This window comes from Geotrypetes seraphini, chromosome 8, assembly GCF_902459505.1.
Source record: "Geotrypetes seraphini chromosome 8, aGeoSer1.1, whole genome shotgun sequence".
Lineage (NCBI taxonomy): Eukaryota > Metazoa > Chordata > Amphibia > Gymnophiona > Dermophiidae > Geotrypetes > Geotrypetes seraphini.
Genome location: NC_047091.1, coordinates 137,151,379 through 137,178,628, shown reverse-complemented (window position 1 = coordinate 137,178,628; position 27,250 = coordinate 137,151,379). Strand labels below are relative to the sequence as shown.

At 42.1% G+C, this 27,250-nt stretch overlaps 1 protein-coding gene across 4 annotated transcripts in view; it reads left to right on the top strand.

Annotated features, from left to right (window-relative positions):
- Window positions 1–26,753, top strand: part of TXNRD2 (thioredoxin reductase 2) — a 116,904-nt gene extending 90,151 nt beyond the window's left edge. For all 4 annotated transcript variants that reach the window (XM_033954484.1, XM_033954482.1, XM_033954483.1 and 1 more), the window contains exons 12-17: window positions 834–970; window positions 13,673–13,768; window positions 16,190–16,282; window positions 18,324–18,395; window positions 20,097–20,194; window positions 22,693–26,753. In XM_033954484.1, the coding sequence (XP_033810375.1) occupies window positions 834–970; window positions 13,673–13,768; window positions 16,190–16,282; window positions 18,324–18,395; window positions 20,097–20,194; window positions 22,693–22,816 (620 nt within the window). In that variant the 3' untranslated portion in view covers window positions 22,817–26,753. The remainder of the gene's footprint in view (window positions 1–833; window positions 971–13,672; window positions 13,769–16,189; window positions 16,283–18,323; window positions 18,396–20,096; window positions 20,195–22,692) is intronic.
- The last annotated feature ends 497 nt before the right edge of the window (window positions 26,754–27,250 follow it).

Below are 27,250 nucleotides of genomic sequence, written 5' to 3'. Positions count from 1 at the left end.
CAGGTAGAAAAGCATACAATATCCTTTGCAGCCATGCAAATAGATAGAAAATTGCTCCCCAAAAAGTAATTTTAGAACAAGGCTCTCAGGATTGTGGAAGCCATTTTGTATTCATTTGTAGATGAGCATGACACAAGAATGTGTCAAAATGTGATACGTAGTGAATGCACATATACACCTTCTTTCATGAACGCACAGCGTGGGTTTTAGCGGCGGTAACTGCTCCAATGCTCATAGGAATTCTATGAGCGCCGGAGCAGTTACCGCTGTTGCCGGCGCTAGAATCCACACGCTATGTGTTCATAAAAGAAGGGGGTTAGCTTGAAATTTTTCTGTGCTGGCTTGAACTGAGGCACGTTGTTTGGACCTGGACTCTCCACCAGAGATTCTGGGGACAAATGCACTAACTCCTCCAGCATCTAACACTACCTCAAAATTTCAAGAAAAATGATTCGACTTGGCTCTTTTTTGTAGGCGCAACTTTTTAAAAACCCAACACATGCATGTATAAGCACTGCCAGCACAGGTGATCATTTTGAAACTAGTGTCTCCACCTGTAGATGCTGATGTTCACACATGTAAAATCCCAAATGATTCATTCGTTTTCTGTTAGCAAATTGAGGCACTGATACAAACTGAATTCATATTAGTACATTTATTAGAAAGATTCATCCTAGAGAGCTGGTTCATTTTTATCAGGTTGTGAGCCTCAAGGTTATGGGGTTTTCCTTCCTTTTTTTTTTTTTTTTTAAATAGAGAACTGCAAGCTCCTGCTTTCAGTTAATCAGCTATCAGATTTGTAATTATTTGGCCTCTCTTTGTTTTTATTTCAGGCAGAGCACCATCAATCAAGTCTCTGAATTTGGAGAATGTTGGAGTAAAAGTGAATGCAGAAACTGGAAAGATAATTGTTGATTCCTTTGAAGCTACGTCTGTTCCTAACATTTATGCAATTGGAGACATAACAGAGGTATCGTGTATATACAAGTGATTTTAACATAACAGGAAACAGCCCTTTGTTCTAAGCTAATAGCAATTGCGTGTTTGTTGTTCAAATCAGAGTAGAGGCCTCAACTAGTAAGATCTTTCAGGAGGTACCCTTTTTTGGAAAAAATGCTATCTTGCACAAATTGTATTAACAATTTACACTGATAAAATTTTATGGTAGTTGGTTCCAGAGGCAGCAGATCATCTTTTTTGGTTGGAGTGACTGAACAAACTTATCTCTAGACAAGTGATTCCCAACCCTGTCTGGTTTTCAGAATAACCCTAATGAATATGCATGAGAGAGATTTGCATATAATGGAGATGACAGGCCTGCAAATCTATGCCATGCATATTCATTAGGACTGTCCTGAAAATCTGACTTGGCTGGTGGTTCTCCAGGACAGGGTTGAGAACCACTACTCTAGACCCTTTCCTAAGCTCTCTAATTGCTGATGCTGTCTATGTTAGGCAAGACATTGATTGGGCTGTGGCCCTCTCCATTCTGCTGTCTGTGACTGGTACCAACAGTAATGTGGTATATAATTTTTTTCACTTCATTTTGGACTTTATTGTGCTTCATAATATATAAGATATGGGTGCCAACTTTTCAAAATGATTGGAATAGCTAAACACATCACAAACTATCCTTCCCTAGACTCAGTGGAGGAAGTTGCTCAATATAAGGGTGGTCAGCAACCACTTAACCTACAGAACTGGCACTTATGATGTAAGATTAGTTTTGAGGGTTTGGGATTTTTTATTTACCGCTATAGCCCTAAAACTTACTATTCAAACTAGTGGTTAGAAAAACTAAAAGGCCCTTTGATTTTGTTATAAAGTTTTACAAAGACCAACAACCTACTTTACCCACCAGAACTTCAAGAAAATTATAATTTATTTTTATTAAAAGAAGAAACCCAGAAAAAGTGAATCAAAATGCTTTCTCAGAACAGTGACTTCAAAAAACCCAGCCTATCCACCAAAAATAAAAACTATACCAAAAAACAAATTGGTGAGAGCTTTTAAACTCCCTTTTGGAATTACTCCAGTGCCTGAGGAAATGATAATCGGGTAGTTGAAATTATTAAAAGGACTTTCAGTACGGGCTCAGGCCATCCTGTGGTTCAGATTTAGCCCTGGGTGGAAGTTCATTGATGACTAGCATCAGACCAAAATCTAAATAAACTCCACCCCATACATCATGACGTCCTTGCAAAATTATTCAATTCAATTCAAAGCTAGAACACTGAGAATAATTTCAGAAGTGGGAGCAAAAAGCGCTTCAAACCCCCCAGATCCACAACTCCAAAATAATATAATGAAAAAATCAAAAATTAAACTCAAACAGAAAATGTTAAGAAAATTTCAACTTAGCTGAGTCCCATCAAGTTTGTTTCACTCGACAGAGCCCCGTTTCACAATCTTCTTCAGGAGTAAAGATGAAAAAATACTGGAGAGGTGAAAAGATGGTAGCCAGTCCATTCAATGAAAACAGGAGGCAATGAATTCTGCTAACCACAGCTTGGCACAATCACATTTGAGCTGAGAGCAGCAAACAGCAATGGAATCCTGGACATTTAAAGACACCCTAGAGACCCAGGAACAGCAACGCACCCTAGCATGATGACGTATGAATAAACATCAAAGTCAAGACACGCACAACTGATAGATCGTAAAAACCAAAATTAAATAACACCAAAAGTTGTCTCAATGTATGGAAACATATATGAAATGTATGAAAAATGTCACAAAGAAAACAAAAGGACAGAAAATAGAGAATGAGGAAACGATCCCCCCCAAAGACTAATTTTGTTTTTTACGATCTATCAGCTATGCGCATCTTGACGTTTATTCATACTTCATCACGCTAGGGTGCGTTGCTATTCACGGGGTTCCAGCAGTCTTGCTGAAAAAATGGCTGCTGCAAGTTTCTGCGGCATTTCATGAGATTGCTTCTACAGAAGAGAGGAAGGGAGGGAAGAAAAGGGCACATGGTGATTCTACAACCAGCTGACAACTGGGACAGAACCTGACACCTCACCTTAGGGGAGGTAGGGATTGCTCCCATCCAGGTTTAACTCACCACACCATTGCATCACCAGGATTTAAGGTAGACCAGAGGAGAGATCAGCACTAGGTTCGGGAGGGGTGTGTGGGTGGGTGGGTAGGTATACAGTTAGGCGGCACTTGAATATAAACCCTCAGTATATATTCAAGTTAACATTTTTCCCCTAAAAAGGGGGGAAAATGTTATCTCAGTTTATATTCAGATTAGTTTATATTTGAGAATATATGGTAGATAGTGATGGGGAAATTTCCTGGCGAAACGCAGCCATGTGCCGGTGGACAGACACCAGAAGCTAGCGTGGGAGACTCTGCCAGGACAACCTGGGCAGTGGTTCACTCCCAAATTCATACACATGATGTATGAAGTCTTTCTAAGTTTCAAAAACCAACCTAACCCGTGGAGGACTCTGCAGAGGTAATGTCAGGGTTTTTAGCAAAAATTGAAGGGTCAACCCCAAGGAGCCATACAAATGTCACAAGGACCCAAGCTTTGGTGGACTCAGAGGATGAAGGTTTAGATTCTATGACTTTAATTTCTCATTCAGGATCCTTAGCTTTTGGAGATTCAGCAAATTGGAGGGGAGAGGGGGGGCTGACCACGATAAGAAGGCAGCCCTGGATCTTGTGGATGACCCAAGGGTGCAAACGTTGTTCAAACCCTCCGGCCTACAAAGTTTAATTGTGGAGGTGCTCCAGGAATTAAAGTTAGAGCTGCCTCAAGCCTCCACAGCTCAGTGCTCGCTCATGAGCAGCACTAAAGAACAGAATATTTGTTTTCTCTCAGATCCAGAGATCACTAAGATGTTAGCAGATCACTGGGATGTTCCAGAGGGGCCCTTAGGGGTAACGGTCCATGGCTAAGCTCTACTTGACGGTTGCTGAGTTCCAGCAGTGGTTTGCTACACAAGTGGATTTGCTGTGGCACAGATTGTGAAGCGAACTTCACTTCCTAGTAAAGGGGGGAGTAGACCTCAAGGACACACTGAACCGCAGGATAAACTTTGACCTCAAAAGACAATTCAAAGCTGCTGCACTGGGACTGAAAGCAGCAGTGGTGGTTTCTTATAGTGCCCGAGCATGTCACTCTTGACTAAGCTGGGCCTCAGATCCGGACAGCAACACTAACCAACCTCTTGGAGGAGGTTGACTATGTTGCAAGGTCTTGGCTTATGCCATCTCTGCCCACAGAATGCTCTGGATTAGGCAGTGGGCGGGAGACTCAACCTCCAAGGTGACTCTGAGCATACTCCCCTTTCAAGGACAATTGCTCTTTGGCAAGGGCCTGTCCAGAAAAAGACTCGGAAAACTGGAGACCAATTCTGGATCTAAAGTCAGTCAATACAACCTTCAAGATCCCCCACTTCCGCATGGAAATGGTGTAGTCGGTCATTACTATGGTTGCACCGGGAAGAGGGGGTATACCTTGCCTCTCTGGATTTAAAAGAGGCATACCTGCATATTCCCAACTTTCTAGCTCACAGAAGGTTCTTGTGGTTCCATATTCTGGGCAAGCATTTCCAATTCTCTGCTCTTCCCTTTGGCCTAAAACAGCACCATGAACCTTTACCAAGGTGATGGTTGTGGTAACAGTGCACCTCAGGTGTATCCTTACCAGGACAATTGGCTCATATGAGCACCCTCGAGGGACAAGGGAACAACAGTGGTGAATCAAGTGGTCCAGCTCCTATAGATGTTGGGTCACTTGATCCCGACTCAGTCACTGGAATACCTGGAAGTCAGATTCGAGACAGCATAGAACAGGGTTTTCCTCCCAGAAGCATGCAAAACGAAGCTCATGAGGCAAATTCAGGAGATTCACAGCCTGCCGGTCATCATAGCTTAACACCAAAGAAAACTGGCCTGTATAGATAACTAACCTATGAAGGGTGATCAAACAAATTTATAAAACAGCTCAGAGATACGAAACTCTGAAGGGAAGGTTATGAGACCTCCCTTGGAGAAAGAGTTTACCTTCCAGTCATAGTCCTTTTATGAAAAATCTTTGATCACTTCCTTCAAAGGTATATATGAAAGATTCATCTCTAAAAACTTCAAAAAAAATGTCCAAACAAGGTACTGCCTTTAAAATTGCAAACGTCACTGCACCTGTGGCAAATTTAAAAAATTTTACTTAGCTTGTAGGCAGGATTGAGGGGGTCCCAATGCGGCCCCGTTTCGATCCCTGCTTCAGGGGACCCGATTATAGATACTCTAAACAGGTTCCTGTAACAAATTCATGCTGGAAAAAGTTTCTGTCGTGACATACAGCTAAAGATTCTGAAACAAACATATAAACATGCCTCGTGTGAGTAAATTCCTGTAGCAAACCCACACTGGCAAAACGATAGTACATTTTAAGGCATACTCAGGGCACAAGATGCAATACTCTCAAGTCAAACGTACATACCGCTGCTGAAACGTGGTAACTTCTAAGTCATCACGTTTTTCAGCGTTTGCATGAAGTTCAGTATTTAACAAGCCAGGAAAATCGCGTTGGTCTGGTGGTTTGAAGACTTAGAAGTTACCACGTTTCAGCAGCGGTATGTACGTTTGACTTGAGAGTATTGCATCTTGTGCCCTGAGTATGCCTTAAAATGTACTATCGTTTTGCCAGTGTGGGTTTGCTTCAGGAATTTACTCACACGAGGCATGTTTATATGTTTGTTTCAGAATCTTTAGCTGTATGTCACGACAGAAACTTTTTCCAGCATGAATTTGTTACAGGAACCTGTTTAGAGTATCTATAATCGGGTCCCCTGAAGCAGGGATCGAAACGGGACCCCCTCAATCCTGCCTACAAGCTAAGTAAAATTTTTTAAATTTGCCACAGGTGCAGTGACATTTGCAATTTTAAAGGCAGTACCTTGTTTGGACATTTTTTTGAAGTTTTTAGAGATGAATCTTTCATATATACCTTTGAAGGAAGTGATCAAAGATTTTTCATAAAAGGACTATGACTGGAAGGTAAACTCTTTCTCCAAGGGAGGTCTCATAACCTTCCCTTCAGAGTTTCGTATCTCTGAGCTGTTTTATAAATTTGTTTGATCACCCTTCATAGGTTAGTTATCTATACAGGCCAGTTCTCTTCGGTGTTTATCATAGTTTTTCTGGCTTTGTGTCTATCAATTTTATATCCCTGAATTTACTTTAGTAAACTCGTTTGGTCATCATAGCTTGGCAGAATCTTCAGCTGCTGAGATCCATGGTAGCCACAATTGATGTGGTGCCCTGGGCAAAAGCACATTTGTGCTTTCTTCAAGAGTCATTCCTTTCAAGGTGGTCTCCACAATGGTCTCCACAATCGGATGCCCTGGACCTCCTGCTTTCATGGTCAGGAAAAACATCGAGTTGCCTGGACTGGTGACTGGAACCACAGTCCTTGGCTAGCTAAATGCCAATGCACATCTCCCAGTGGGCAGTTCTGATGATAGATGCTAGTCTTTTTGGCTGGGGAGTGCATTATAACAGATGTCCACTGCAAGAGTGGTGGTTCCCATCTCAGAGGACTTGGTTGATAAACCAATTGGAGTTGAGAGCAATACGGTTAGCTCTGAGGGCCACAGGGTAGCGCTGTGGAAGGAAAGGCAGTCCGTGTCTTCTCAGACAGTGCAACCACAGTGGCCTATGTAAACAGGCAAGGAGGCACTAGGAGTGCACCTCTGAGCTCTTTCAGTGGGCAGAACCTCCATCTCTGGCCATCTCAGCAGCTCATGTAGCCAGGGTGGAGAATGTGCAGACGGACTTCATAAGTCGGCAGACCTTGGATCCTGGGGAGTGGTCTTTCTCTCAGAGGGCCTTAGACTGCATAGGCAGGAGCTGAGGATGTCTGATGTTTAACCTCATGGCCTCAGCATCCAACAAAAAGGTGGCTCGTTTCTTCAGCTGAAGATATAAGCCAAGAAGCACTAAGCTGAATGCTCTGGTCCAAGCCTGGTCTACAGAGGAGCTCCTTTATGTTCCCCTTCCTCCCCTCAGTGATAGGCAGAGTGCTTTAAGGGGTCAGAACGCACCCAGGTTGAGTGATCCTGGTAGCTCCAGGTTGGCTGAGGCAGTTGTGGTACACAGACTTAGTATGTCTGCAGAAGAACAAGGCTCTCATGCTTCCTTGTTATCTGAATCTTCTCTTACAGGGTCCCATTGCCCTGGAGGTTCCAGAGTGCATGGCTGTTGAGTATGAAGCCTTATGGCTGTTCACCTGAAGTTATTGTCACGCTCCTGAGGTCTTAAGAAGCAGTCCACTTTAGCGGCCTACATGTAAGCTTGGAAGTGTTTCAGGAAGTGGAACGTAGTCTCCAGTGGCGGTGAAGGCGCACTTCCCTCGCAGCGTCGCATCATCTTGAGCAGAGTCTAGAGCAGTCTTACCATCGGAGATCTGCAGGGCGGCCACTTGGTCCAATCTCCACACGTTCGCTAAGTTTTACAGTAGTGTCTCTCAAACTGTGTGCCAAAGCACAGTGCTGTGCCCTGCAGAGATTCCAGGTGTGTCGCAAGAGATTCCAGAATTTTACTTTTATTTTAAAAAAATTCCCTTCATAAGTATACATTAGAATAGATGATATGTACATCACGTACAGAAGAATCTGTCAGTGTTATGAGCGTTTGTGTGTGTAAAGATACAACCGCCCAGACAAGCATCATTCTTTGATGTAATTGGTTCTTGAAAACTAATGGTAATTTTAGCTTTATTTGTATTTTTTATGCAGTAGTTATCCTAACTTGAGCAAAAAAGCAATCAAAGGCTTTGTTACTGTTTGGATCTTCTTATCTTTGGGAACTTGGATTTTCAGCTGTGACAGAAATTAAATAAAAAAAAAAAAAAAGAGAGAGCGACTGTAGATGGTGGATGATCAAGCCGCATTTTGCGTTAATTTGCACTCAAAAACAGGCACATCCATTGCATTGATTAGCAATTCTGTTCTTTCTACTTTAGTTTCACCCTTGTTACAATTCCCCATACATAACTTAAAGAACTTTACACAAAAGAACTCTTAGATTTAATTTTTTGTTGTTTTTGCAATTTTATAATTTCTGTTATAATGTGCTCCGAAAACCATTTGCTCTGTTTAGTGTGCCAGAGCTAAAATAAAGTTTGAGTCACACTGTTTTACAGGTTTGATGTAGCAGCTGGGCTGGATACCGCTATTGGGTCCTCAGTACTGGCAGCAGGCTCGTCTGTCCCACCCTAGAAACCAGGGACTGTTCTGAAGCATCCCGCTGGTCAAGACTACCAGTCCTGTTGTACAAGAAGGAAATATTAGGTTCTTACCTTGTTAATATTTCTTGAAAGCAGGAATAGTAGTCTTGATGCCTACCCTGTTAGATATATACTAGCCTGCTTAGTCAGATGTCTTGTTTCTATGGCACACAAGTAGGTAGGTCCTTTTATTTCCATCTTGTTTGTTTCATTTAGTAGTGGTTTAAAAGCATTGTTTAATGTTTTGTATTTAGAGCAGAACAAGCTTATGTAGTTTTGGGGAGTTTCCCTGCACCCATTGGCGTAGCGAGGAAGGTTGGTGCCCAGGGCGGTGGCACATGGCATGGCTGCACTGTGCTCCCCCTTACTCTTTCCCGCCACCCCATTCTTCCCCGCTGCTCGTGCACCCCTCCAACTCTTCCCCGCCGCTTGAGCGCCCCCCCTGCCCCCACATACCTCTTGAAATGTTCATCGGCGTGAGCAACATCTTTCACCTGCTGCTCGTGCCGGCTCCCTTCTGACATCACGTCCTGTTCCCGCAACTAGGAAGTAATGTCAGAAGGGAGCCGATGTTGGCGTGAACAGCAAGTAGATGTTGCTCGAGCCAGCGAACATTTAAAGAGGTATGTGGGGGGGTGGAGAGGAAGGCTGGCACCCCCCAAGAAGATCGTGCCCAGGGTGTTCTGCCCCCTCCCCCTTTACTATACCACTGCCTTCACCCCTCTCCTATGTTTGCATTCTAGGACTCGCTAGAAGCTTTTGTACTGACTGAGGGGGTGGAACTCATCCCAGAGTGATGGGAAGTGGAGCATGAGAGCAAAACAGTGGGCTCTCTACAACCCTCATGGTCTAACCCACTGGTCAAATCTACGAGTACCATTCCTGTTTACAGGAAAAAAGTTTAGTAAGGTAAAAACCTAATCTTTTCATACTAATTTTGTGGACACTTCTAGAGTAGAATGGTGACCCCTTTTTTGTCCGTTTTATGAATGCCTTTTTTTTTTATTTATTTCTTATCACTTACAAACAACTGTCAAGGTTGAAATCTCCCAAAGTTTCCCATTGAAATAGAAGTGAGCTGATCACTGTCAGAATGCAATAAAGAGCTGAGAATGGACATTAAGGAACAAAGTCTTTAAAAATGTTACAATGGTTACAATCAAAACAGGCATACTTTGTGTTTTGATTTGCTGTAAAATATAAGGAAAAAAGAGTGTCCTTTAAAGAGAGAAGTTTGGAATTGTATAGGATAGGACTTTCAAGATGTAAGGATTTGGAGCAGTGTGTAAATTTGTTCTGTTTATACTATGCTTGAATAAACTTCTTGATAAAAATTTCTGAAAAAAATAAATTGCTTTGGAGGATATAGATAGGTTAGGATTAAGAGCCACAGAGTGAGAAACAGAGCCAGGAAAGACTTGCGTTCATTCTGGGGAACAGAATTCTTGTGTTCTGTGCTATATTTTTATTGGCTGCCAGCCATCACCCTGATCCTTCCTCTCTCCAGGCCTGCTGGCTCGGCAACCCCAGGCACTGCCTGAGAACGCCTGGGTAGGGTATCCTGCAAGGGGGCACTAAAGAGCAGCACAGGAAAACAAATACTGATGGCACAATTGCACTTCAAAGCCTTCCAGATTCTCTGAGGAGATATGTACTTATGTTGTAGAAAGCATGAAAAGCAGATTAGCCATTTATGTGCACTCAGAGTGATTGCTCCCTCCTGAGATTTACATGAGAAACCCTCAGAAGCAAAGAGAGCATATTATCTGCAAGGATGTTTTGTCCATTATAGGTTTCTGTGGAATGCGTATGAACAGGTTTTCACAATCTTATCTCCATTTCAATCTTCCATTCATTTTTGGAATGCCAAACCAGCATCTGTAAAGTGTGTTGAAGAGAGAGTGGCTGGCTAAATTCATCTGATAAATGACATTTAGAGTAATAAAAATAAAATATTGTGTGGAAAAAGCTGTTGGGGTGATTTTAAAAAGGCATTTTTGCATGGATGTGACCTTATACGTGTATAACATGTCTCATAATTATTCCACATGTAAACATACATATGATTACCTGTACTTTTACGTCACTTTGGAATGGAATGTGGGCAGGGTGATGATTTGCTTTATAAAAGATGTACATTTTTTTTCATGTACCTTGCAGATGAACATGTCCACCTGTTCCTGAGCAGATCTAAATATCCTCTGCTTCATTTTAGTCGCAGTTTTAGAAAAAACATATTCTGTGGTGATCATTATTGTCTAGGTGGGCAATAATCCATATGTTAAAAAAACACTTTCCTCATTCCTAAGCACCAGATCCAACATTATCACCCCCTTTCGTCATGGGTTCTATCACTATTTGATTGAGCAGAGCACTATGGCAGAAATCCAAACTATCTCTGCTTCTTTCTGATACTGCATTTGGTACATTCCAGTATACATCAGGCAAGTTGAAGTTTCTCAGCAATGGCACCTCCACTTTCATTCCCTGTTTATGGATATCTTTGACCAGATCTTTGTCCAGCCTTTCTTTTTGTGCTTGATGTCTGTAGATGACACCCATATGTGGATATGTGTTCCAGTTTCTCTTTCCAGAATGATCCATATATCTTCTTCTTTTCCCAGGTTCCCTGCATTTCAGCCACTTTAATATTGTATTTCACATATGAGCATCAATTGAAAAGTTCCCGGCCTATCAAGAAAACATTTTTGTGGGGAAAATGTGATTTATTTTCAACATAGTCTCTTTTTAATTCAAAACATTTGCTCCAACAGTTTCCAGACCTTTCATACCTTCAGTAAAATATGAAGAGACAAATTCTATAAACGGCGTTCCGATTGTAGGCAGCGGTAGGCATGTTTTGTATAAAAAATAATCCCCCACTCCCCTCCGAGGCAGGCTGCCTACACCAGTGTTTCTCGACCTTTTCAAGCCAAGTACCCCTAAACCTAACAAATACCAACCAAGTACCCCCACCCAAGCTCCGCCCCAGACCCACCCAAACTCTACCCCTGGCTCCACCGCCATAATAATAGTACTAATTGTAATACAATTTCTTCCATCCATTTATCATATACATACAATATCTTATTAATACATAATGGTAACCACAAAATTATAAAAACACAAAGCACACTGTATGCAGATAAAATGTTAATTATCATTTATATTTTGGGTTTTTTCAAAGAGGTCAAGACAGATGCCTTTAAAATATGCAATGTCACCTCAGTAGCAACTATAGAAAAATAGACAAATATAGTGCAAAATATAGACAGCAGATATAAATTCTCAAAACAGACACATTTTGTTCACTAAATTGAAAACAAAATCATTTTTCCTACCTTTGTTGTCTGGTGATTTCATGAGTCTCTAGTTGCACTTCCTTCTGACTGTGCATCCAATATTTCTTTTTTCTTTCTTTCTTTCTGCCTCCTGCATGCTTCCTCTCCTCCAGACCTCATTCCATTCCCCAACCAATATTTCTGCCTGTACCTCCATGAGTCCAACTTTTCTTCCTCTCTCATCCCCTAGATCATGTGCAGCATTTTTCACCACTACCCACCAGCCCCATGCCCATTTCTCCTTCTATCACCCCTTTCCAACACCATGCCACATCTTTCCCTCCATCACTATGCCCAACATTCTTCCCCTTCAATCTTTCCCTCTGATCCCTCTCAACCACCATATCTAATATTTCTCCTTCTCATCCTTCTCTTCCCAATGCATGTCCACCTCACTCCTCTCTCTCTCTTCCCAATTTTCCTTTCCCCATGTGTACCACCTTTTTCCCTCTCACTCACACACTCAGGCCCAACAATTGCCACTTTCTATTTCCTCCCTCCCTCATATGTCCCAAGTTAGTGCCCCCTTCCTCCCTCCCTTGTGTCCCACATTCATACCCTCTCCCCCTCACTGCCTTCCAGCCTTTGTCCCACCCCCTTCCTCCCTATTCTGAAGCTAACCCATGCTGAGGCCTGCCTGCCCCCCTCCCACCACTGAAACTGCTTCCGTTGGGATGCCTCCCTGCTGCCGTCGGCACGCCCGCTGCATAACTCTCCATCCCCGAAGCTGCCCCAGAGCCAACACGCTCCATCCCTCCCCCAGCAGAAACTCCGTAACAGGGACTGGCCATGGTCGTGTACAGCGGCTGGCACATGAGACTTCCCCACGATGTCAATTCTAATGTCGGAGAGAAAGTCCCGGGCCAGCTATTACCAAGGACTACATTGGTTACCAGTCGAGCCAGAGTCAGATTTAAGTTTGGTTGTATATGTTATAAAGTCTTACATGATTTAGTACCTGATTATCTTGTGGATCATTTTTCATTCATTAATTCACAACATCCAAGATGTAATTGTAATTTGTTTGCTTTTCCATCGGTAAAGGGTTCTTTATACAAAGAGCTATTTTCAACGATACCCATCTTTTCAGGCAGCTTCTTGTGATAAAGTGTTTGTGTAAATCTATTAGTTAGTTCTGTCTCTTACCAGCAGTTCAGGAAATTATTGAAAACCTACTTATTTAAGAAATTTTTGTAATTTCTACTGAAAGGTCACTTGGACACACAAAGTCAGAGGCGTGAAGAAAGTACAAGAGATTTATTACAGCATACTGGACTCTAGTGCAGTTAACAGCCTGCCTACTAGAGTGTTAGAATCAGGAAATGCATGGACTTTTATGCCCTTTTCACTAAACATATGCAAACTTAATATATGCAAAAACTACAATTTTCATTTGTTACTTCTATAACTTTTCTACAGTTATTATTGGTCCTAAGCCAGCATTTATGATAGGTTCAGGGATACAACTTATAGTCATATAGGAAACTAGCTCATTTCTATGCTTATCTAAATCTTACAGTTCTAAATGTTACATGTACAGGAGAGTAGGTACATCATGGCTCAAACTCTTATCTATTTAGCTTACAATGTGGTAAGGTAGGAACATACATTTTAGGGAGATGAGGTCAGTAGATTGTACACTGTTTTCAGCTATGTAGGCCAGAGCAATATTTTAAACAACAGTTAACCATTTCATGACCCTACACTACGTCATTTGTTTTTAGTGTCACTGTTTCACTTTTCTTTTGCAAACCACATAGAACTCCGAAGGTACTGCATATATAAATAAATGTTTGTTTATGTTACAAGGCTGTAATGATTTTACTGATGTTACGTATGACTTAGTAAATAAGTCACTCTTCTCAGAAAAGAGAAGAATGAGGAGAACCAGTAGAGTAAAACCTACTAGTTAGGTTTATTGCATAAACGGTTTGGTCTTGTCTTGCAATTTGATTCTGATGTTTTTGCGATGTTAAAGATGATTTAAAAGAAAACAGCAAACTACTAGTTGGGGAACCCACTGCTCAGATGGAAAGGAGCATCTTGTGTTTAGTATACTGAAATCACCCAAATTTTCTTACAGGGCCGTCCTGAACTGACGCCCACAGCAATCGCTGCTGGAAAACTTCTGGCTCAACATTTGTTTGGTCATGCTACAGAACCTATGGACTATGACGGCGTGAGTATGGTCTGCGTTTCTTTGAAAGATTTTATTTATTTATTACATATTTTCTATAACTGCATAAACAGAACTAAGTGGTTTACAGTCTAAAAATAAAGTGAGGAAAGGAACTCCAGCTGTGGAAAGGACATACACACTACACGCATACAACATACAGAAGAACAAAGATGAGTAAAAGGAGAAAGGCCTCTGCAAAAGTAATCCAAACCGCTCAACGAAACTTTACAGGGCTAGCTCAATCTAAATCAGTGGTCTCAAACTCTTGACCCTGGGGCCACTTGCGGCCCGCCAGGTACTATTTTGAGGCCCTCGGTATGTTTATCATAATCACAGAAGTAAAATAAAACAGTTTCTTGATCATATGTCTCTTTAGCTATAAATTACAATATTATAATTAAGACTTAGCCAAAAGGAAAGATTTTTAAAGAGTTTTACCTCATGCAAAATTGTCATTTCTTTAATGAGACATTAACTGAGGCCCTCCAAGTACCTACAAATCCAAAATGTAGCCCTGCAAAGGGTTTGAGTTTGAGACCACTCATCTAGAGGGCTTAAGCAAAGAGCCAAGTCTTTATAGCTACTCTGAAATCCTTAATCAAGGTGATACTGTGTGTTAAGATTGGTAAATTATTCCATGTAAATGGTACTGTGAAGAAAAAATGTTCTATGTCTAGTTATCACAAGGTGCGCCTGTTTTAGGCTAGGGAGGACTAATTGGTGGTCTTTTAAAGAGCGCATGGACAATAGAGATGGTCATAATCGACAGACAGTCTAGTACTCCAAGGCAGAATGCCTTGAAGGTTAGGAATAGTGTTTTGTAGATAACCCTCTGTTTGACAGAAAGCCAGTGATGGGACTTTAGAAAAGGGATGATGTTGTCAAAACACCCTACCTTAAAGAAGAGTCTAATTGTTGTATTTGCCCTCTCCTTCTCCTGTTCCTGCTTACTGTCTCCTTACTCCTTAATTCTTCTATCTTTTTGCCTATCACTTGAATTTTACGTCACCTTGGACCTAATTAGGCATAGAGCGACTCAGAAGTTGTAGATTAGATTAGATTTTGAAGAGACGGTAATTATGTCATGGTTCCCACTAAAAGCCAGTGAGGGGTTGTGTAAAGAATTGAGCAACAGCAACCTGAATCTCTGAGAGGGAAGTGACTAAGTTGGCCAAGTTGGAATCACGTTTTCCTCTCTGACCTCTCTTGCTAATAACTGATTCTACCTATAGGGAACATCACATCTCGCTCCTAACTGAACAGGTCCCTCCCTACCTCTCCAGGACTGAGCATACCTCCTCTGTAATCCTCTGAGCCAATGGGGAGCAATGGATGAAGCTCAAGTTAACTTAGTGGGGTTTAAAAAAGGTTTGGATAATTTCCTAAAAGAGAAGTCCATTGACTATTATTAAGATGGCTTGGGGAAATCCACTGCTTATTCCTAGGATAAGCAGCACAAAATTTGTTATACTATTTGTGATCTAGCTAGGTACTTGGGACCTGGGTTGGCCACTGTGGGAAACAGGATTTTGGGCTTGATGGATCTTTGGTCTGTCCCAGTATGGCAATTCTTATGTTCTTAAGACTAAAGGTTCTAACTACATTACCTGCCTCAGTTTGTGGCATGTTTGCTGTGGTACAGAAGAGCTGTTTCCTGTGCTTTGTGCCTGGAAGTGCTGTGGAGGCAGGAAGTCCTACCCACCACACATCAATCTCTGTAGGCTGAGTGCAGAAGATACCTGCAGCTCATATTTACTAAGGGGATTCAAAAGAGAAAAGGTGCATAGCAGGGGCCAACTTTTCAAAATGACGAGATTCTAAACTGAATCCAAATTGCCCTTTATTGGACACAGTGAAGAAGTGTGCTCAAATTAGGGCACTTATGTGCATAGCAAAGCTCAGGGGAAAGCACAGGAGTGAGTGGTATGGGAAAAATGTCTGGCCAAAAACTCATCTACACTACTTCATTTTCAGTGTCAAAGGAAGAAACTTTCAAACTGGCAAGATGATCAGTAAGCGTGGCTACAGTGGCAGGGCTGTATGTTGTTTAAAATTTTAATTACAAGTTTTGTTTGCTTTTTTTTTTTTTCACATCGCAGCTCCTTGTGACTGCGCAAGTCGCTTAACCCTTCCTTGCCCAGAATCACAAGGAGCTACGGTAGGGGGTACCTTTAATCGCACGATTAATTGAATTAAAGATTTTAATCAAAACAGCCCTAAAAAATAAAAAGATAAGAAATACAAAATATAAATTGAAAAATTACAAATGCAGAATAGTTATAAACAGCCTTACAGTTTTATAGCCAACTTCAGAAAAGCAAGCCTAGTTTTAACTAGCCTGAGTGTCTGCATCAAAACTCCTTTTGGGTGACAGCATTCACCAGCAAATCTTTTGCTGTGCTGTCTTCACAATATGTTCAGGTCCCCACTACAGTGTTCACACCTCTGGAGTATGGATGTGTAGGACTTGCTGAAGAGGAGGCGGCCAGACGCTATGGAGAAGACAACATTGAGGTAAGAAGCTATGTTTTGTGACACGTAATTCACATATACTGCAAGTTTTTGGTTTTTGAAAAAGGAACATTCCCCGATAGCCCCTTTCTGTCCTGAGCTTTGCCATGGGACCAGAACTATTGTTAATTGCTGAGAATTTTAATGGATGCACAACTTGTAGTTACATGGGTTTGTTTAATGAAGGCGTAGCCTAATGGTTAGTGTACTGGGCTGAGAACCTAAGGAATTGGGATGAATTCCCACTGCAGCTCCTTGTGACCCTGGGCAAGTCACTTAATCTCCCCATTGCCCCAGGTACATTAGATAAATTGTGAGCCCGCCAGGACAGATAGGGAAAAATGATTGAGTACCTGAATAAATTCATGTAAACCGTTCTGAGCTCCCCTGGGAGAACAGTATAGAAAATCGAATAAATAAATAAATAAACCTTCATTGCCTCGGGTACAAAAAAAACTAACAGTTTGCCACAATCAGGCAATTTAACTGGCTGGGAGCCATTTCTGGCCGGTTAAATAGCTTTGAATATCAAGCCCATATATTATAATATACATGCATAAGTTTCAGTTCCTACTCTCTCTCTCACACACACACCACACACCTATCTCAGAACAGGTGTAACAATGCAGAAGTTTTAGGGAGGCTATTTCATAAGGTTACATAGGTATGTATGTGCCGTGGCAGTCTAGGCACCCTGTTACATATATAAGCCCTTTCTCAACTAAGAAATAACCCAGTGTTGACATCGGTACATTAAAAAGTATTGGAGAAAGTGGTGAACCCTGAGGCACTCCACTCTTCGGATATTTCTCTTCTTAAAGCTATATATTGTTCTCTAATTAAGATACAAGCTTCCTAGTCCTAAAGCACATCAAACTCGTCCTCGTGGGATGACTCGTTGAATGCATCACAGCTAATGGGCTCCAGTTGTGGTTAGGTATTGTGAGGCAAATTCTAACTATAGCTCAGAGGCTTTCAAAGCTAATGCAAGCAAATTCCCTTAGTGTGTACGTTTCAATTAGTGTATTCAGTTGGTGACAGTGAGCGTTTTGCCGCCTGCCACCGGCATTGTTTCTGGATATTCAATATCGGGCCCTGTATGGGCTTCAGTATAAGCCAAACTGCTTAAAGATAGGGCTACTGTTTATGCAGCCCAATTTATGTGGTTTACTTATGCAGTGAGGGGGCTGAATATCAGTACTTAACCTGACTCCACCCCTGGAAGGTCCATGAATTAACCACTTTTGGTTTTGGCGCTAACCGATTAATTTCAGCAGAGTTAAATACCACTGAAAATGACTCGATAGTAATGAATAAGTAATATAACTGATCAGCAGCTGCTTCCAGCCAGTTAATTTGTTTTGAATATTGGCCAGATATATATCTAGATGTGCTCTTGAGTCAAATTGGACTCCTGGTGATCAATACCCCCCCCCCCCCCATCATTTGTGGGGTTTTTTTTTGGCATCATACAGATGTGGTTTACCATTGCCTTCTGAGGCATGGAGGGTTAAGTGACTTGCCCAAGGCCACAAGGAACTGCTGTGGGATTTGAACTTGGGTCTTACAGTTCCCAGCTTGCTACTCCTAGCCATATATTATCGATTACTTGTTTTTGATAGATGGACAGACAGACAAATTAAATAAGATTTTTCAAAAATTAATCAAATTATTATACTTGTATCATTTTTATATATTGAAAAATATACCATGGATAAGCACTAATGCAGAGATTCCATTTGTTTGTCTGAGGGCAAGATAAACATCTGTCAAAGACAAATAATCAGCTTCATACTTGGCAACGACCTGATCCTGTAAGGGTGAGATTATTTTCAATAGGGTCAAAGTTGAAACACACTATACAAACCCAAGTAGGGTTTTCACTTTGTTCTTTTAAATCTTTAATGTTTGTTTATTCTTTTATTTATCTAGCATGTTTAACAAGAATTAACAAAGTTAATGCTTACCGTAGTTGCCCTAAATAAACTTTGCTTTATATATCAACCTCTGATTTAAATTTGTATCTTGCAACTATTTTTCTTAGGTATATCATGCACATTACAAGCCCTTGGAATTCACAGTAGCTGATAAAGATGCCACTCAGTGTTATATGAAGGTAAGAGAAATTCACTTTGACAGATATGGCTTGCCATTTCCATAGCACTGGTACTATAGCTTGATAACTAATACTGTCTCAGGGCATGGAGCTAGTTACTATCTTGGTGTTGTTATGTCTTGGTACCATCTGAAACTGGAAGCATCTCGGATGCAAAATTCAGTTCCTGAAGAGACAGCATGTTTCACTTTGCAGCAAGCCAAATGCAAATATATTTCTTGGAGGAAACTTTTACATGTTTAGCTCTTCCCTTTCCCCTCGTGCATTCTATACCAACAGTCCACCATCTCCTTCCAACTCCAGGCCAATAGGAAGTAGTGGTACCATGAATCGGAGCAATGCTAAGGGAGCACTGCTGTTGTGTCTTTTCCCCTCCTTGTCCACCCTCACCTACCCTCACTGTGTGCTTGTTCAGAAAGTATAGAGGGGCTTAATCGATACTTTGCCTAAGTCTGAGGTTGGACGTTTTGTGCAAGATGTCCACAGGAAAAATGTCCATTTTCAAAGCTGCCAAATGTCTGTCTTTTATTTTTGAAAATGAGCTATGTATAAGTTTTGGTCCTTAGGACGTCTACCTTTTTTTGCCCATTTTCAAAAATAACGTCCACATGAAAAATGCACATAAGCAAGTTTTGTACGTGGCAGAGGAATCCCCATCAGCTGAGCCAGTTTCGGGCATTCCTGGCAGCTCAGCTGATGGGGATTCCCCCTGCTAGGATCAGCTGAGCCATGGAGCCCTACACCCCTTCCCCTGACATCCCCGACATTCCGGATCTCCTCTGACATCTCCCAACATTCCTGGGCCCCTCTCTCCAGACCCCCCTGTACCTTCAGATGAGAAAGCAGCAGGAGGGAAGCCCACTCCCTCCTGCCTACAGGGCCATGTGCTGCAAATGACGGGGCTTCCTCCTCCCAATGCATCTTGGGATGCAGTGGGAGGGGCCAAAGGCCCTAATTGGCTCAAAATTGCCAGCTGAGCTGCTAGGAATCACCAAAACTGGTTCAGCTGATGGGAATTCCTGTGCTGCGATCAGCTGATGGGAAGCCTACGGGTTTTGGGTTTTTTTTTTTCTCTTTGAGGGGGTCATGCCTTGGGTTTTTTTTTTCTCTTTGAGGGGGTCATGCCTTAAATCCTCCAGTGGTCTTCTTGTCAGATTGGGCACTTTTGTGGAACTTAGACGCAACTCGGATAGGTCTAACTGCCAGCGTCTAAGTTCCCTCTAGAAAAGCTTTGATTATGGCGGCAGTGCATCCAGATCGAAGCCTGCCCATAACACACCTCCCAACACGCCCCTTTGATCTCTGAAAGCACAGCAGCTTAGAAGTGCTGCTGCACATCCAGAAAGTTGGTTTTGATTATCGGCATTTGGACATCCCTGCTATTAGGACGTCCAAGTGCCAACTTAGGCTGGTTTTTGAATGTTTTATAGTTTTGGTTATGAGCCCCATATTGTTTAGCTACATTTTTAGTCTAATCTGGATTTTAAAACTCAAAAATAGTTTTTATGGCATATTCCAGTCTATAGCTTTAGTTTGTTTCACTAAGAGCACATTTGATTCTTGCATTAAAAGTGCTACAAAAACTTTTTTCCCCACTATTAGTATTCTGACTCTTATAGGCACCATTGTTTTCTGTTACAGTGATCACATGAATCCTTGAGCTAGTCATATGAATAGGTCTTTTATCATTATAATTTTCAGATGATATGCAAACGTGAAGGAAAACAAGAGATTCTTGGACTCCATTTCGTTGGACCAAATGCTGGGGAGGTCATTCAAGGATTTGCACTTGGAATAAAGTAGGATCAGAATATGTCTGGGATTTTTTTTGTAGGCCTTCCAAAATTGGAGGTTTCAATGATAATACTTTAATTTTATCAAGCTATGAAGTCTATTATAGAGCTTTAAAGTATGACACGTATTGTTCATGATAAATGTATCTTTCTGCATTAACCAAATGTTTTATCAAAGAAAAACTGATCTTTCAAAGATCTGTTTTCATAGCTGTGATTACTTCTTAAGATAAGGTGCATGGCTAATTTCTCAATATACTTAGTGGAATTAATTTGCTAATGCATTTTCCATAAGGGAAGCATGTTTTATATGTGGAAAAGGGCTTTATAAAATAGTGCAGCCAAATACATATGTACAGTACTCCCCCGATATTCATGGGGATTCCAGGAACCCCCGCGAATCTTGAAAAATCGCGAATACGATTTTAACAGGGGAAACTGGAGAGGGCAGCCGGAGAGGCAGGAGAGAGCAGCCGGAGCACCGGAGAGTGAAGGAAATCATTTGCGGTATGCTCCGACCGCCTCTTCCTGCAATAAAGTCGGGCCTCATCAATCAGGAGCTGCATGTCAAAGCGGTTCCTGATTGGTGAGGCCTGACTTTAGTGCATAGACTTTTCCTCTGAAAACTGGCAGAACTTAGATGCACTCAGTGGCGTAGTAAGGGAAGGGGGGCAAGGGGGAGGGGCAGTCCGCCCTGGGTGCCATGTTGGTGGGGGCACAGGCACCCACTCCTCCTCTCTGCCCCCCTTCATATTCTTCCCCTCCAAGCGCCCCCCCATTTCCCTTCCCCCATACCTCAAGTTGAAGTTGTTGTTCGCGTAGGTCAACAATGTGTTCTTCGCAAGCTCTCCCGTTGACATCACTTCCGGGTGCCGCACATAGGAAGTAAACCGCTTTGATCCTTTTTGGCTGTATAGGCGGTATAGAAAGATTTTAATAAACATAAACATAGGAAGTGATGTCAGAGGGAGAGTTGACGGGATTGCGAGGAACATGTTGTTGAATACCCCAAGCAACAACTTCAACTAGAGGTACGGAGGAAGGGAAGGGGGCGCGCACGGTAGGCAGAGAAGGGGTGCCACTGCCCCGGGCACTTCTCACCCTCACTATGCCACTGGAAGCACACTTGAATCCCAAGTTAGGTGACCTCTTATAAAACAACCCTCCTTGTGCACAGCTTGTCTTTTAGGAGCACTCTATTACGAGGGTCATTTCATAAATAATGCACAGGTTGGCAACATTGGGGAGTGGATGATGCAACTAGAGGTTGCAGTAAACCTAGAGATTGCAGTAAACCTTTTTTCACTTTCACTTCAGAGCTTGAAGCAGCAGAACGTGTGCTTAGGAGCTCTGTAGTGTACATAGTGTGGCTGTGACAAGTGTTGGAAATGGAGGCTGCAGGTGTCTCGGGTACTGTGTCTGTTGATGATCATAGACGCCTGGACAATGTTACCATGCTGAAACAAAGATTCGGTGTTGAAGGTCATGCATTCTTGAATCGCATTGTTGCTATTGATGAAACGTGGGTCAGAGACTTTGAGCCGGAGCTGAAATCACAGTCCAATGAGTAGAAAGCTCCATCTTCCCCACAACCAAAAAAATTTTGACGAGCTCAATCAAAAGTCAAACAAATGATGATTTTTGCTTATGATCATAAAGGCATCATCATCACAGACATAGTTCCATGTGGAAGATGTGTCACAGCAGTGTATTATCATGATTTTTTGCAAAAAAAGCGCAGAAAAATGTACAAAACCCAACCTCAGTTGCTTTTGGCTGGGCCACTCATTCTTCACGACAACGCTTGCCCGCACATAGGGAATGTCCTCATTGAAAAACTACACGAATACGGCTGGGAGGTGTTACTTCATGCTCCCTACAATCCAGACATGAATCCACCAGACTTTGACCTTTTTCCAAAGTTGAAACAACCTATGTGTGGACATCATTTTGCATCTTCTGGAAGAGCTTTCTTCCGCTGTTACCCAAGCCATTCGGCAACTGAACAAAAACGGTATCTTGGATGGAATAATGAAGCTTCCCGGATGTTGGGACTCGGTCGTTGCAAAGCAGGGAGACTATATTGAAGGATTGTAAAGAAATACTTGAAAAAAACAAAACAAAACAAGCAAATTTAAAAAAATAGTGTGCATTATTTATGAAATGACCCTTGTAGAAGGACTCTGTGTAAATGAGCAGTTTCCGGCTAAGCACCATTCTGTAAGGACAGGCTTAGAGGCGATATGTACTTTACAGGTGGGTGGAGTGCACATGGCAACAAGTGTGCGTATTTATACATGTAGATTAGAACATCTTCTGATTTACGCACAATCTTATGCAAACTAGGCACGAACTTTCAGCCACTTACACCAATATTCTATAAATAGGTGCTTTGATAGTGCCTGGGCATCCGCTTATAGAATTATCCTCTGTATGCATAAATGCAGATATATATTTCTTTTTACCAGTGTTTGAGTTATTTTCACCATTTTGTTTTTTTCTAGATGTGGTGCCACCTACGCACAGCTTCTGAAGACAGTAGGTATTCATCCCACCTGTGCTGAGGAAGTGACCAAGGTTCATATTACAAAGCGTTCCGGTCTGGATCCAACAGTTACTGGCTGCTGAGGATAACTTGCCATCCCTGGGAAACTAAAAAGCGCACACGGTGATAAAGAAAGCTGGAAGGCAGGAGTTGCTTAAAGCAGGATTCCTCCTTTGCCTTCTCTGTAATGGTTGATTATAAGTCAGATACAAAGCAAACTTCAGCACAACAGCATCTACTGAACTCAGTGGCGTAGTAAGAAGGGGGGGCCATGTTGGTGAGGGTTCCAGCACTCCTCCTCCTCTCCACCCTCCCGCCTCTTCTCATTCTTCCCCTCGCCACGCGCATGCCCTCCCTTCCCTTCCCCCATACCTCTAGTTGTTCACTGCCAAGAGCAACACCTTCAACGTGTTCTTTGTGACCTCCTCAGCTCTCCCACTGACATCACTTCCGGGTGCTGCGCATAGGAAGTGATGTCAGAGGGTGAACCAACGGGGTCACGAGGAGCACGTTGAAGTTCTTGTTTCTCACGGTGGTGAACAACGAGGTACAAGGGAAGGGGTGTGTGGTGCGTGGCAGGGAGAATCTGGGAAAGGAGCGCCTCTCACCCTCGCTATGCCACTGACTGATACTTAAAATGGGGGAAAAAAATGTCAAAACAAAACCTAGAAAGTTGATGTGATCTGTTGAGGGTATTTTGCAAGTTGTTGGGGTTTTTTTTCATAGTCTTGTTTGAACTGCTGGTATATAACATGTCTCCGAGTGTGATTTCATTCTCAAGAGCCGCACTGGCTACCTCTGAATCTATGGCAGTCCATGTATAGAGGAAAGCCTTTGCAACTCATTGTAGAAAAGCGCCTGGAACTTGTCAGATCAGGTGCTCTCTTAGCCTCCTTGTTCTTAGAGTGCAGGAGATGTGGAACTCACTAGATTAGTCTCTTCGGAACTGAAGTTGCTACATTTGGGTTCCAAACCAAAACCTCCACTCCAGACAGAAAAAGAATAGCTTCACTTGCTGAGCTGTGAGATCATTTCCTGTATTAACTATGATTCTTCCTTCCTTCCTACATCACAAAGTATTGCATTTCTGCTAAGCTCAGGAAAACCCTTATATCATGATACTTGTAGCTAAATTCAGTGCAACAAAGGTAGTCATCTCTAAAAATTTCTGTATTTCTGCAAAGTAAAGTTTAATTATAAGACTAATTTGTTACAAGCAGCAGATCAGTCCAGGGGCTGCTGTTTTCCATATACAGTCAAATCTCGGTTTGCGAGTAACGCAAGACGAGCAAAACATTTGCAAAATTTGTGACTCGCAAAACGAGCTGTCAAATACCTTCTTTCCGCTGGGAGTGCGTCCTTTTTGCGAGGTGACCGGATCTAAGGAGGCGCCTTCCTCCGGAGATGGGACAGTGCACGTGTTTGCTCGAGGCGGGGCAATTTCTGTGCAGCTCACGCACCTGGTTAGAACTCCTTTACTTTGCGCATTTGGAGCTCCGGGAGGTGGAGTCAGCGCGTGCGTACAGGTTCGGCCAGTGCTGGTGGTGCTTACGTGGATGGCGCATGTGTACAGGTCCGGTGGTGTTTACGTTTCTGCAGGGTGTGCACTGGGACGCTGTGGAGCCTGGAAAAGCATGGCGAATACCGCCTGCGGATTCACCACTTCTGCTCCACACAGTGCCATGCCTGCTTCCGCAGCAGTACCGAGCCCAGCTCCAGAAGCAACGGTGGCTGCTAAGGCAGGAGCAGCAGTACCGGGGAGCCACCCAGGCTGCGGTTCTTTTCCTCTTCCTCCTCCTCTGGCGGCTCAGCGTCTTTCTCCTTTTTATTTTATTCAGGTACATTCGTTTTTGGGTTGTGGGACGAATCATCTGGGCTTCCATTATTTCCTATGGGGAAATAAGTTTTGATATACGAGTGCTTTGGATTGCGAGCATGCTTCTGGAATGAATTATGCTCACAAACTGAGGTACCACTGTACTGACATTTTTGAACAAACTGTTACTTTGTTACAAAAGCAGTGCGGGATGTTTGAGCATTGCTCTTTTAATGATTCGTCAAGAAGAGGCTTATCTTTGGATGAAGTTGGTAGGACCTTTCTCGTATCTGCTCTTTCCATGTGCAGCCTGCACAGTTTTCCTTCAGTTCTTACATTGTCCAGAAGGTGGAGATGCTGACCAGCTGGTGGAAATGAAACAAGGGAGGGGGGGTCCTAGTTGCACAGCCACTGAAATGTCAGAAAGCTAACGTCAAGGTACTTCGGATGATGGTGTCACCAGCATGATGAGACAGGTAGAAAAGATCCCCTGTGACTGTGCACGAATAAAGCACTAAAGCAAGTGCTTACAAAAGATTGTTGCTTTATTCTCTTTCGGTAAATGCGCTTGTTTGATTTTTAAAAATGTGTTGTCAGTTTTGCGTGATGAAGACTGATAATCTGAGCTATCATCCTGATGCCCTTTACATTACACACAACCCACACGGATGTCTCCTGAGAAGGATAAGTTGACATTTCACACTGGTCACTGCAGGAATTGAAACATGGCTTCCATTTTTATTTTGCAAGAATAAGGGGGAGTTTTATTGGCCAGTAGGAAAAGGACAGCGGTGAGCCAGACGCACCAAAGGAAGGTTGCAATCTACATTTCTCATAACATCTGTTGAATCCTTAGAGTCCGCAGTGGTCCGATATCACTTGGGCAGACGTAAAGAAAACATGTTGGAATAAAAATACACTTGGACCCTTGCCCATGTAATACCACTGACACCTTCCAAATCATTTCTGAAAACGTTCATGTTCTCAGCCCTCCATCAAAGACCCGCTATCTCCTTTAGTCCAGTAAAACATAACAGAGGACATCCTGAGGAAATCATGTTCTAATATTGTAACAGGAACCTTGCCTGCCCAATTGAGAATTACAGAAATGGTACAATTTACAGTAAATACAAATGACCTGCCCTTGAGTGTTTGTTAGGTTTCATAGTCCCACCTGTCTGTAAGGAATTCACAGTGGCTAGAATTTCAAGACAGTAAAGGTGCTTCCTATGGTTGAAAAAAGGTTAATTTTTTACACAGTACACGTCAATTTTTGCACAAAATCATGGGACCCTATACACTGTTCCAGCTCCATTTTCTCTCTGCGTTTCGCCTCAGGGCTTGATCTTGAGTGCAAGAGATAAGAGCTTCTTGTTCACTAACTTGATATGTCAGAGGCAGCGGCCCAAGGGGAGGCTCACCATCTCGCATGTCTTAGTCCTGTCCGTCATTACTGTTTGACTTTTGAGTCTATTCTAAAACTCTGTTTGGGCAAGGTGGAACTAAGAAATAGTTTATTGGAAAGACAGATTCAATAGACCTTCAAATATTTTTCTAAGACCTTTGTTCTCCACCCCCAACATGAAAAAATCATATTCATATGATGGCAGCAGTTTTTTAAAGAAAAAAAAGCCAGCTGTGTGGACTTCCTGCTTTAAGAACTTTGTATGGTGTGTTGCTATACTGTGACAAAGATCTTCAGTTTTGATGCAGTGTCTTACCATAGATCTTCCAAGCTAGAAAAGTCTGTGCTGTTTCTTTGCATTGCTTTGATTTGGTCCTATCTTGGCACAAGACACTCTATTTCATGCAGCTAAATATAGATTAACATTTACACTTCTTTGTAAATCTGTGTCTGCAGAACACAAACATGCCAGAAAGAGTGAATGGAGGACTGCAGAGAATGTGCTCTTGTTTTACAGCTGATTTCTTGTGTGCTTTTCAGGGATGGTCTTTCATAAGGAAGAAAACAGCCTTGGTTATATTCAGCATAGTCTGGTGGATGCTTAAATTAGTGTACATTTAAATTGCTGAAAATAATTAGGCTTTCTTAGGGCGCTTGCTAATGATAGCTTGTTTAGAAACCCACTCAGTGGGCTGAACAAGCCTGAGAAATGCTGGTTCCCAGTCTCTGTTTGTACATGTAGTACTTATTGTATATAATATAATATAACAAATCAATAAATTTTGCTATATTTTCTGAAGTGTTTTTGTTTTTAACAGGAAGCTGCTTGGCAATATGACATTTTAATGGTTAATTTTTAGGGTTGAGGTTTATAATATAAGCACCTGCCCAAATGTAATTGACCTCTAGAAAGACAACCTACATGTTTGCTGAGGAAACCTGGAAATATAAAAATAATATTAATTATTATTTACATTACTCCTTACTCTTGATATAAAATATACATGATCCCTGTTTCGTTTTTTTTAAACATTCTTTTCCAGTACATGAAAAAAGTCATTGAATCAGAATATAAAAATATACTGTATAAATCACTGTTGTCTTGCAGATCTTTCCACCTTTTTATTGTTGATTTTATGCCTCCATCTCGCTTGCCTTTAAAAAGTTATGTAGCTCCTGTTATAGCAGAATTTTCCCACAAGCAGCCTTTCCTCTGTTAAGTTCCTTGGATGATAATTAAATTACTAGGAACTACTTGTAAGTCTATCCCACCACACTCAGGGGGTGTAATGCATA